Source organism: Neophocaena asiaeorientalis, unplaced genomic scaffold (genome assembly GCF_003031525.2).
Source record: "Neophocaena asiaeorientalis asiaeorientalis breed wild unplaced genomic scaffold, Neophocaena_asiaeorientalis_V1.1 scaffold49, whole genome shotgun sequence".
NCBI lineage: Eukaryota > Metazoa > Chordata > Mammalia > Artiodactyla > Phocoenidae > Neophocaena > Neophocaena asiaeorientalis.
Window position 1 is genome coordinate 6310998 of NW_020172456.1, and position 13083 is coordinate 6324080.

The window sequence follows — 13083 nt, forward strand, 5'->3', positions numbered from 1 at the left end:
CCGGGGCCCGAACCTGCGTCCCCTGCATCGGCAGGCGGACTCTCAACCACTGCGCCACCAGGGAAGCCCGGAAACTCTGCTTTTAAACCCTGTCTTTTGTGGATCCCTCCTTACTCTGCTTTCCCATTTAGATCATGTAGTGAGCCAACATTGTACCTGCTTGTACTCAAGCATGCTGTTTCACTTTTAACCAGATCCTAAGCTACTGGTGGGCAGGGCCTCCTCCGACCCTGACCCACAGAAGAATCCCCAGGGAGAGTGGTTGTGCTACAAAAAGCTGTGGTACTTACCTCGTGATGCAGGAAATCCAGCCTCATTACTCCTGCTTCTCAATCTGCTTAAGGACATTCTTCCTTCTCATCGAGAGCACCATTATCAGGGCCCCTAAGAATCAGATAGCTGTCAGCTGATGAGGACAAGTCATGATGCTGCTCTGGCAGACCCGAGTGACACTGCCTACAAGATTCATAAAAGCAAATGATGCTTCTGATTCCCATAGGAGGGGAAGACACCTTTTTTTTTTTAATAGTTTATTTTCTTTCTTTTCTTTTTCTAACATCTTTATTACCTTCTTTGCTTCTTGATGCCCTTGGCCAATGTACTCAGGAACACATCTACCACCTCTCCTCTGCTTCTTCTGAAGACAAATAGGCCAACTCTGGTTTTTCTGCCACAAACTTATTTTTGACTAATAATTCCCAACACCGTGTACACAATTCACTGTGTAGAAACAAAAGGCTTTGTAGAGTTTGGGGGTAGAGTGATAGGACAACCTATGCTCTACCAGGTCAATAAAAGTAACGTTGCTTTTTTCCATTCATGTGACCTACATAATAATTTTTAAAAGATAATCCTCTAGCTTATGAAATATCTACACTGTACTACAACATACATCCTATAAGTTATTTTAATAGTCTTTACATTAATTTGAGTTAGATGTTTTCTAGAAGAAAACAGTTCTCAGAAACTAAGTGTTAAGAATAGTTGAAGGCTTCCCTGGTGGCGCAGTGGTTAAGAATCCACCTGCCAATGCAGGGGACACGGGTTCGAGCCCTGGTCCGGGAAGATCCCACATGCCGCAGAGCAACTAAGCCCGTGTGCCACAGCTACTGAGGCTGTGCTCTAGAGCCCACAAGCCACAACTACTGAGCCCACGTGCCACAACTACTGAAGGCTGCGTGCCTAGAGCCCGTGCACTGCAACGAAGAGTAGCCCCCGCTCGCTGCAACTAGAGAAAGCCCGCGTGCAGCAACGAAAACGCAATGCAGCCAAAAATAAATAAATAAATAAAATTTAAAAAATAGTTGAGACTTTCCATAGATTTAATATTGTACCCTTCAGAGATGTGGCCTGCTATAATCCATACCACTTTATTATGAGTGAATGATGGAAACAATGCATTTGTGTTTCTAAACTGTTTCCTGATAATCGCTGAATAGTTTTCACAGTTACGTATTATAATACTTTCATGTAAGAAAATTAGCACAGCTGGAGTCATGCGGTCTTTATTAATTTGACAAAAAACAGGAAAATCTGCACTCATCTATCAAAATTATATCTTACCAAGAATTTGAAAGGTATTTAAAAAAGATGTATTCACAGTCTGTCTGAATCGTGTACAAATCAGTGTCTGTAGAAGCAAAAGCCAGACAATGAACACGTGAGGGTAAATGATCCCACTGAAACCCACACCCCAGCACCTTGATAGCACCATAAACACGACAGTCCTGTACTCAGTTCCGATAGTTGACTTGTAAACTGTCCTGTTGCAACACTTACTTATTTTAAAAGGAAAATTGCTTTCTGGGAAGTCCTTCCTGCTACACAGACCAGGCTGAAGTGCTAACACCAGATTCCAGGGCCCAGGGTGGACTCAACTACTTCCTCGGGGCAACGCTGAAGCTGTCCGAGGCCCTGGGAAACAGCTTAGACATTCAAGAAGGGAGTTCACTTCAGCACCAGGCTGATCTTTAATGCACAGATCTGAAGTGTTTCTTGCCAGAGGAGAGGACTGTTCCAATGATGCTATCCAGATGATTTGGGATGTGAGCGTGATGGTGGCCTTGCTGGGACACCCTGCTCTGCAGCTTCAATGAGGGTTGTGAAGAGCTGAAACCACTGCTTTTAATCTCCCGTGTCTGGGGAATTTAAAATGAGGCAAGAAGATCACAAGGGTCACTTCCTGGCTCAAATTTATGATGATATTATTTCATCCCAGGGCAAAACCAAACATCCAGTTTTCAAGTCTCTTCCCAAACTCAGCGTTCAGGATCCTCTTGGAGTTGAGGAGAAAGACAAACGCAAATCTAGAGAAAAAGGAGTACTTTACTGGAAGGATTGATTTCTGGAAGACTCAAGTCACCATAACATCAATTTTATAAGCCCTCAATAACAGTTACCATGAAAAGGGGTTATTGACAGGTAGCTAATATCTTAGAGAAGTTAAAGCTGGTATTTACCAGAAAACAAGAGACTACAGCTACAGTCTGAGGTTACATCTTACTCATTTTTGCATCCTTAGACTCCAGCACCATGCCAGCAACACAGAAGACATTGAACAAAATTTTTCATCGTGGTTTCTGAGCTCATTTTCTTCAGGGCTAGATCATGAATGGGCAAATACGCAAGGCCAGGCACTGGGGGTCAGGATCAGAGGCTTCCTTGAGATGTCTGACCCTGGAAGATTTTATGTGGTAGTTCTGTCTCACATTTTACAAAATACGATCAAGACTACATATATAAAAGCTTGTTGAGGCCAAGTAAAGGGCAAGTACTAAACATATTATTTGTTTGGGCATCTGTTATGGAAGGAGGGTTTTTAAAATCAAGGGACACTTTGAAAAATGGGGATCCGTGAGTTTAAAAGTAAAAACACCACCTCGTCAGTTGTTGCTTCTGTAGTGAAATCAATAAATTGTTCACTTATGATTTTCTTTCAAGTTGCTCAGAAAGCTTCTCCTTTTTCTGATCAAGAGAGTTATTTACAGTGAGAGCTGTGATCTGAGGACCACACACTAACCTGGTGAGAATCAAAAACAGAGAAGCGATCCCTTCCTCTTTGAAAAAAAATCCTCTACAAATCCTCCAAATATGGTTGGTATTTCCATAGGCTAGTTTGTGGCAACATTCTGTATGTAAACACTCTCTATTCTTCTGTAGGCCAGTCAGACACAGACATCAGTGGTCGCCCTTCTTCCTACTGTCCTCCCCTTTTTATTAAGCAGGTCAGCTGGGCTGGTCAGGTTTTACCATTTGTTCTGTCTGGTTCCACGGCCACCCCTTGCCCCGGGCGGGGGTGCATGCTCAGTGGAATTGCTGTTTTCTCTGGTGACAATCTATTTTTCATGGTGGAAGACTAGCATTTTGATATTTCAGAAACAACTGAATTGACTCTAAGGAGGTTCAAAGGAAAAGTCTGCATCTGAGACCGGTGCTTTAAAGAAATAAGATGTATTCTCTCTATGCTGAAATGTGGTTCCATCTTGCAGAAAGTGACAGGTCTACGGCAATCTTTCTACATAGGACAGCAATACAAAGGATGGATTTGAACACAATCACACACACCACACACCCTCTTCAGAGATAAACCGTTCATGAAAGAGACAGCCTGTTTGGGATCCTCACACAAATAAACTACTCTAGGTCAGAGCTCCCTTCAAGACTGCTTCAAATCTTCAAATCACACATTAGTGTTCAGGTGGCTTTGTGGTAACTGTTGAACTTCATGTCTTCCTGGAAGATAATACCCACACTGTCACATATCTGAGGAGAAAAAGAAAATCTTGGGAAAAAGGGCCTAAGAGGAGCCAGTTTTTACACACAGGTTAGTACCAGCACATTACTCCTAAAGTTAGTTTCTTATAAGAAATATTCCATGACAGAAAACAAATACTCTAAACTCCAAGGAGAACCCCAAACCAGATCAAATGATGGCTGGGGAGACAGCAGCAGGGAACAGAGGGAAAGCTGGCCTCTCTTCAGCCACAAGGAGAAACTAAGTTTCTCACAGATGCCTAGAGTCTGATCACCATGGCTGAGGGCTGTCCGTGGTAGAAGAGGGGGTGTTCCCCGGCAAAGCTTCACCCAGAGGTGCCGTGTGCTCGCAGGCGGAGGCTCCGTTCAAGTGCATTGGCGCAGCTGAACTGCACAGGGCCTGAGCTCTGCAGCCCAATTCTCACAAAGGTACGTTGAAACGAAAGGTAACGTGGAAGGGAAAACACAAAACACCCACTGTGAGGTTCTTGAGGAATCACTCGGATCCCCTCCTTCCCAGGCCAGGCCGTGAGCTCATCTTGTCCCATTGGCTGTTGGAGGCCCCTCCTCTCCCCTCTTGGCCGCTGGTTCTCCCCCTGACCCTTGGTTCTCCCACAGCTCACCAAGTGAAGTAACAGCTATCTCCAAGCTTTGTACTGATACAACTGACTCATAAACTTTATAAACCACCAGCTTTTGGCTATTTGTTCAAATTCTGACCTACTGTCAAGAGACAATGGGTTGTAGTTAAAAAGAAAAGACAAACCAGGACAGAAAGTGCTTCACCAGCCATCTTACTCTTCTTTAATCCTACCGTCTTTGGGCACATTGCATTTGCTATTTAAGAAAGTACGAAAGCAAGGCTGGTAGCATTGACTCATGACACATTCTTTGCACCACACACAGAGCAAAATCCTAGAACAACTGGATCATCTGCTTCCACAACAGAGCTGTCTTATTCGCTGTATAGGAGAAGTGCTTGTGAGGGGAGTACCGGGAGAGAGACGGAAGGAGGGAGGGACCTGGGGGCAAGTGAACCTACAAGTATGCCTAAAAGTTAGGAATTTGGTGGAAAATCCAGAATTTACCTAAGGGTAATAGGGAATTGTTGAGTTATAGTTCCACTCTTTCCAGAAATAAATGACTGCATTTGGAACCTGAGGTTAAGACTTTTAAGATAAAGCAACCTCAAAAAAGTTCAGACTGGCCTTGGGAAGAAATGGCAGCCATACATGGTAATGAGCTTCAGTGCTTGAGAACAAGTGTCAAAATCAACCTACACCTCAGGTGAAAAAGAGTCTTATTTAAAAATGCTAAGTCTGCAGCAAAAAATCTGAAAGTTTGAGCCCCTTTCCATCTTTCCATTTTGCTCTGGTGCCTGCTCTCCTTACAGTATCTCACGAAAAGGTTCAGAATTCAATACAGATTTATTAGGTTGACTTTCAACATGTAGTTTAAGATGAAGAGTCCTGTTTGGTTTAAACCATTTCAGTTAACCTCTTGGTAATGGTAGTCCTGAGAGTCTGCAGCGTTGGTAAAATCCACCTGTGACCAAAGGTCAACCTGCTGGTGGGAGCACAGCAACTTTCTGGCTCATCACTTTGCCTTGTTCTTGTCCCTCAGATCTGGCAGTTTCTGCACTGAGGGACTCGGTCCACCACAATGACATGTTCAAAACCATTTTCTGTAGACATCTCCTTCCAAAGCCCAATAGTGCAGGTGGTCAGGAAGACTTGGAAGGAAGCTGCAAAAAGTCCAGCTGGGAATCTTGACTTTGTTAGATGTGGACACAGGAAAATCACCTTTGTCCTCCCCAGATTTATTATAGTCAAAGGAGAAAAATCCATGAGATTCTAACTGCAAATATGCTAGATATAAAACTGATGGAATGCTAATTGGTCCATAAAGGGTTGCACAAGATAATCTGTGGCAAAGTAGAAAACAAGCCCAAAGGTGATAGAGATTGGAAGAGCTGGCAATGCTTTCTTGAAAATGGCGAGGAGCAATAATGTAAGGCACAAACCCTGTGGAGAAGACGGGAAAAGACACAAACCCAGACATAATTATGCAAGTATTTTGTGCAAATCAACTCAATCACAAGTCTCAGTTTTAATTTAGTTAATTCAACACAATCCTTTGACATTAACTTTTAGAACAAAATTTTTTCATTAAATCTGGAAACAACATTTATCTTCCTTTGTAACAGAGATCATTATCCATACATTGTTGATATTTCATCCCTAATTCTAGATAGGGAATAGAATCTGAAAATAAGTAAAATTATTTTTGAAAACAAATAAACAATACTGAAATTTCTATCTAAACTACTCGGTTGGATACTGTAGGTTTAGTTTGGCTAGCTAAAAATCCCAGAGGTGAAGAACATTCGTTATGCTGTCTGGGGGCAAAAAGGTGCTCATGGAATAAACCAATAAAAGTTTGTTTATAAAGTGTATACTGTTTTCTTATAAACACAGAGCAGCTATATAATACACCCCATTTTTTATCCTAGTTACTGAGACATTAACTATAAAGTCTGGAGGGTGAGCTGCATATAAGGTTTATCCAAAGTAAGTAATTTTCTTCTTAAAAGCTTCAACACATCCAGAAAACTAACCTCAAAAGAGAAATAAATGAAAATTCTAACTGGTCGTATGATCAAGATAAATCACAAGTGTAATCATGAAATAAATGCATAAGTAAAGGCTCTCGTCTAACCTCTCATCCGACTTCACTCACATATATCAAAGATATCACATCTTTAGCAAAAATAGCAATAAGAAATATGAGTCATTTACTTAAATCATTGTCTTGAAAGCTTCAGGCTCACATTGTAGCACCATGAGCGAAATCTATGTGTGATCGTGCACTGAGCTAGCTTTTCTTGCCTCCTACTTACCGCCCAAAGGGCACTGCTGCAGGTCGTGGCCTTAAACACAATACCACCACCAAATGCCTACTAAGTGAGGATCTGCTTACCCCTTTAAGACTGATCTAATTCCTTACATTATCTATGCTGCTGGGCTTGAAGCAATGGTTCCTGCTCGGAGGTACTTACCAGAATTTCCTGGGGAACTTTTAAAAAAACACACAATTAAAACAAATTAAATATTCGGTTGGCCAAAAACTTCATTTCGGTTTTCCATAACATCTTATGGAGAAGCCTGAACGAACTTTTTGGCCAGCCCACTAATATCTCAGGGTAGAGACCCACAGTTTTAAAAGCTCCCAGGTGATATTAATGTGTGGCCAGGTAGAGAATTACTCAGGTGAGGTCCAATTATTTGTGTTTTTTAAAAAGTTCCCCAGGTGATTGGAACACTCAGCCTAGCTGGGGTTAAAAGGACCGCCTTTTAATCAGAATTTTGAGATGAGTTCTGACACGTTTTTAATCCGTGTATACTTACAATTAATATGGCTACAAAACAGGCTATGGTTGTGTTCCAGTCTCCACTGGCTGTTGCAGAAGCTTTACCAACCAGAACACTGTAGAAAATGAAATCTCCTAATCCAAGTTTTACTCCCCCTAAAAAGGAAAGATTATAAAAATATAAAGTTTGTCACTCTTAAGAAAAAGAAAGTTTGTCACTCTTTGCTATGACTTCACAATGCAAAACTGTCACTGCCCCCCGCTCCCCATCCTATGCTGAATGAGAAGTCAGTAAATGATATCATACAAAATTAGGCTTTAGCTACGTTTTCCCTTTCTTTTTTGGTTTACTATAACAGGAGGTTCAGATGTTATGTGGCTAACTCTGGTGTCTTAACAGTAGATGCTGCTGTTATATAGCAAAAATAATAACAATAAATAGTAATTGTCATCTACTGAATGCCTGGTTTATACCTGCACTTGTTCTAATAAATCCTCACAAGAACCCGTATGAGATAGGTATCATCTCCTTTTTTTTGAAAAACAGCTTTACTGAGGTATAATTTATTGCATAAAATGCACCCACTGTAAAATGTACAATTCAATGACTGAAAAAATTGTGCAACCATCACCACAATCCACCATATTTCCATCACCCCAATTAAGATACCTTGTGTTCACTTACAGTTACTCTCCACTCCCCTCCCAGGCCTTAAGCAACCACTGATCTGCTTTCTAACTCTATAAATCTGCCTTTTCTAGACACTGCACAGAAAGGGACTCATACAATATTAAGTCTTTTGTGACTGGCTTCTTTCATTTAACGTAATTTTTAAAAATTGAAGTATAGTTGACATACAATGTTGTGTTAGTTCCAGGTGTACAACGAAGTGATTCAGATATATATGTATATATATATATATATTTTTTTTTTTTTACACATTCTTTTCCATTATAGGTTATTACAAGATATTGAAAATAGCTCCCTGTGCTACACAGTAGGTCCTTGTTGTTTATCTACTTTAAATATAGTACTGTATATCTGTTAATCCCAAACTTCTAAATTATCCCCCCTGCCCCACACTTTCCCCTTTGGTAACCATAAGTTTGTTTTCTATGCCTGGGAGTCTATTTCTGTTTTGTATGTAAGTTCATTTGTATCATATTTTAGATTCCACATATAAGTGGTATCATATGATATTTGTCTTTCTCTGTCTGATTTACTTCCCTCTGCCTGATAATCTCTAGGTCCATCCATGTTGCTGCAAATGGCATTATTTCATTCTTTTATATGGCTGAGTAATATTCCATTGTGTATATGTACCACATCTTCTTTATCCATTCTCCTGTCAATGGACATTTAGATTGCTTCCATGTCTTAGCTATTGTAAATATTGCTGCTATGAACACTGGGGTGCATGTATCTTTTTGAATTAGAGTCTTCGTCTTTTCCAGATATATGCCCAGGGGTGAGGTTGCAGGATCCTATGGTAACTCTATTTTTAGTTTTTTAAGGAACCTCCATACTGTTCTCCATAGTGGCTTGCACCAATTTACATTCCCACCAACAGTGTAGGAGGGTTCCCTTTTCTCCACACCCTCTCCAGCATTTATTATTTGTAGACTTTTTGATAATGGTCATTCTGACCGGTGTGAGGTGATATCTCATTGTAGTTTTGATTTGCATTTCTCTAATGATTAGTGATGTTGAGCATCTTTTCATATGCCTGTTGGCCATCTGTATTAACATAACATTTTTTAGGTTTATCCATGACACTGCATGTGTCTGTAGTTTGTTGCTTTTCACTGGTGAATAGTTTTTCATTGTATGGATATACTATATTTTGTTTATCCATTTACCAGTTGATGGACATTTAGATTATTTTCAGTTTGGGGCTATTATGAATAATGCTGCTATGAACATCAGTGCACACTCTTTGTGTGGGCAGACTGCTTTCATTTCCATGGGGTAGATCCCTAGGAGTGGAACTGTTGGGTTATATGGTAGGTTTATGTTTAGCCTTTTGAGAAACTGCCAAACTGTTTTCCATACTGGCTGTACCAGTACATTCCCACCAGCAGTGCACAAGGGTTCCAGCTTCTTCAGTCCTCACCAGCACTTGGCATTGCTGTCTTTTTGATTATAGCCATTCTGATTCATGATGTTGAGTATCTTTTCATGTGCTTTATTAGCCATTATATCTCTCCTTTGGGGAAATATCTACCCAAAGTGTTACCTTATTTTTCAATTAGGTTATCTTCCTATTACTGAGTTGTAAGCATTCTCTGTATACCCTAACTATAAATCCTTTAACAGGATTTGCAAATATTTTCTGTCAGTTTCTGGCTCCTTTTCCTTTTCTTAATGGTATCTTTTTTTTTTTTTAATTGTGGTAAAATACACAGTTCAATGGCATTAAGTACATTCATATTGTTGTGCTACCATCACCACCATCCATCCACGGAACTCTTTTCATCTTGCAAAACTGAACCTCTGTACCCATGAAACAGTAACTCCTCCTTCCTCTCTCCCTCCAGCCCCTGGAAACCACCATTCCACTCTCCATCTCTGAGTCTGACTACTCCAGGTACTTCATTTAAGTGGAATCATACAGTATTTGTCTTACTGTGACTGGCTTATTTCACTTAGGATAATGTCCTGGCTCATCCATGCCGCAGCATGTATTGGATTTTCCTTCCTTTTTAAAGCTGAATAATATCCCATTGTATGTAAGCACCACATTTTGTCTATCCATTCATCAGCCAGTGGACACTTAGGTTGCTTCCATCTCATGGCTATTGTGAACAGTGCTATGAACACGGGTATATAAATACCTCTTCTCTCTCTCTCTTTTTTTTTCTTTTGGTCTCTCTGTGTGGCTTGTGGGATCTTAGTTCCCCAACCAGGGATCAAACCGGTGCCCCTGGCAGTGAAAGCGTGTTGTTCTAACCACTGAACTGCCAGGGAATTCCCTAAATACTTCTTCTCTTAATGGTATCTTTTGAAGTGTGAAAGTTTTCAATTTTGACGAAGTCCAACCTATCAATTTTTTCTTCTATGTATCACTGTTATATTAAGGAACTCTTTGCCCAGCCCAAGGTCATGAAGTTTTTCTCCTACGTTTTCTTCTAGAAGTTTTAGAGTTTTACCACTTACATTTCAGTTTATGACCAACTTGGGGTTAATTTGGGATTGTGTGCATGATGGATAGGCTGAGACAGGGGTTTCCATTCATTCTTTTGCATGTGGATATTCAATTGTCCCAGCACCATTTGTTGAAAAGATTATATCCTTTTGGCATTGAATTATTTTAGCACCTTTGTAAAAAATTATTGATCATAAATATAAGGCTTTACTTCTGGACTCTCAGTTCTGTTTCTTTGATTTATATGTCTGTCCTTGATTACTATGACTTTAGAGTAAGTTTTGAAATCAGATAGCTTAAGTCCACCAACTTTTTTCTTCTCTTTCAAAATTGTTTTGGGTATTCTAAGTTCTATACACTTCCAAAAAATTTTAGGATCAGCTTGTAGAAATTGACAAGCTGATCCTAAAACATACACAGAAATGCAAAGGCCCTAGGTTTTCTGTTGTCAAACATTATTTTTAACTTTTCAAGTTCTTTTCAAAATGATAAACAAAACTATGTATTTAAAAATATGCTTTGGGGCTTCCCTGGTGGCGCAGGGGTTGAGAGTCTGCCTGCCGATGCAGGGGACACGGGTTCGTGCCCCGGTCTGGGAAGATCCCAAAAAAAAGTTCCACAATGAACACGTACTGTTTTTTAAAAAATAAATAAATAAAATATGCTTTGACTTGGGGCTCAACAGTAACCCATTAAGCTTTACTATTGGCTTTTACCTTTCTGGTTGTTATGTAACTATTCCTAACTGAAGTGTGATCCTGATCTTAAAGTTTTGTTGCCTGAGTTACAGAAACTACTTCTGGAAGATAGGTGTTGAGGGCCTTGAGAAGCAGAGTCTGCGGGAGAAAGGGGCAGAGTTCTGATCAATAAGATCTTACTGAGAGGGATTTCCCTGGTGGCGCAGTGGTTAAGAATCCGCCTGCCAAAGCAGAGGTCACGGGTTCGATCTTCTTCCCTGGTCCAAGAAGATGGCACATGACACAGAGCAACTAAGCCCATGCACCACAACTACTGAGCCCACATGCCACAGCTACTGAAGCCCGTGTGCCTAGAGCCCGTGCTCTGCAACAAGAGAAGCCCGCGCACCACAACGAAGAGTAGCCCCTGCTCGCCACAAGTAGAGAAAGCCCACGCACAGCAACGAAGGCCCAACCCAGCCAAAAATAAAAAAAAATAAAAATAAAAGATCTTACTGAGAAACCATTGTTCTTTTTAAATCGTGGAAGCCAGAGCAACGTCTTCCATAGTGGAAAAAATAAACATACAACCCTGAAATCTGATGCTATGAATTACATGGTCAGTTATCCTTTAACTTGCTAACCTTCCCAGACTGATGAATATTATCACCAGTTTCAGTTGTGGAGAAGAGTCCAACTCTACTGTTTAGGTACTAGTGTGATCCAGGGCAAGTTTACTAACTTCTTTAATCCTCAAATTCTTCAGCTACAAGATGGGGATTACAGAGCTATTTCACAAGGTTGGTATCAGCGTTAAAAATAGGACAGGAAAAGTTCTTGGCACACACAGAGGCTAAACAAATGACAGTCTTAGAAATACTTTTGATTCCAAATAGTAAGTACTATAAGAAAATAACTAAGGACTTCCCTGGTGATGCAGTGGTTAAGAATCTGCCTGCCAATGCAGGGGACACGGATTCGAGCCCTGGTCCGGGAAGGTCCCACATGCCGTGGAGCAACTAAGCCCGTGCGCCACAACTACTGAGCCTGTGCTCTAGAGCCTGTGCTCCGCAACAAGAGAAGCCACTGCAATGAGAAGCCCGCACACGGCAACGAACAGTATCACCCGCTCTGCGCGACTAGAGAAAGAGCACTCACAGCGACGAAGACCCATCGCAGCCAGAAATAAATAAATAAAATAAATAAATTAAAAAAAAAGAAACTAACTGAAAGAAACTAAGTTGTTCAGAAAAAAAATGCTATAGAAATGAATTTTTAAAAATAATGCTGAAGAAGAATTTTGCATTTCTCTGATAAGAGACTTGTGTCTAGAGAATACATAAAAAACTATTACAACTCAGTAATAAAAAAGGACCCCCAAAATGGGCAATGGATCTGAATAGACAGTTCTCCAAAAAAATATACAAATGGCCAATAAGCACACAAAAAGATACTCAACATTATTAGCCATCAGAAGAATGCAAATCAAAACCCTGATGACATACCACTTTACACCCACTAGGAATGATTATAATCAAAAAGACAAATAATAACAAGTGTTGGTGAGGCTGTGAAAAAACTGGAACATTCATACACTGCTGCGGGGAATGTAAAATGGTGCAAACACTTTGGAAAACAGTCTGGTAGTTCCTCAAAATGTTAAACATAGAGTTACCATATGACTCAGTAATTCTACTTGTAGGTATATACCTAAGAGAAATAAAACCATGTGTCCACACAGATGTGTACATGAATCTTCACACAACACTATGCATAATAGCTCAAAATGGAAACAATCTAGATGCCCATTAACTGATGAATGGATGACAAATGTGACATATCCGTACAATGGAATATTATTTGGCTATAAAAAGAAACGAAATGCTAATACATGTTACAACATAGAAAAAACCTGAAAACATAATGCTATATGAAAGAAATCAGTACAAAGAACCATATAGTGTATGATTCCATTTATATGAAATGTCCAGAAGAGGCAAATCTATTATGATAGTATATTTGCTGGTGCTGGGGGGAATAGGGGTAATGGGTACAGGGTTTCTTTCTGAGGTAATGAACATATTCTAACATTAGCATGTGGTGATGGTTGCACAACTATAATAAAAACCATCGCGGA

At 40.3% G+C, this 13083-nt stretch overlaps 1 protein-coding gene across 3 annotated transcripts in view; it reads right to left on the minus strand.

Annotated features, from left to right (window-relative positions):
- Positions 1 to 1489: 1489 nt before the first annotated feature.
- PSEN1 (presenilin 1) overlaps positions 1490 to 13083 on the minus strand; it is an 80042-nt gene continuing 68448 nt past the window's right edge. For all 3 annotated transcript variants that reach the window (XM_024737781.1, XM_024737782.1, XM_024737780.1), the window contains 2 exons: positions 7161 to 7279; positions 1490 to 5777 (listed from right to left, as the gene is read on the minus strand). In XM_024737781.1, the coding sequence (XP_024593549.1) occupies positions 5622 to 5777; positions 7161 to 7279 (275 nt within the window). In that variant the 3' untranslated portion in view covers positions 1490 to 5621. The remainder of the gene's footprint in view (positions 5778 to 7160; positions 7280 to 13083) is intronic.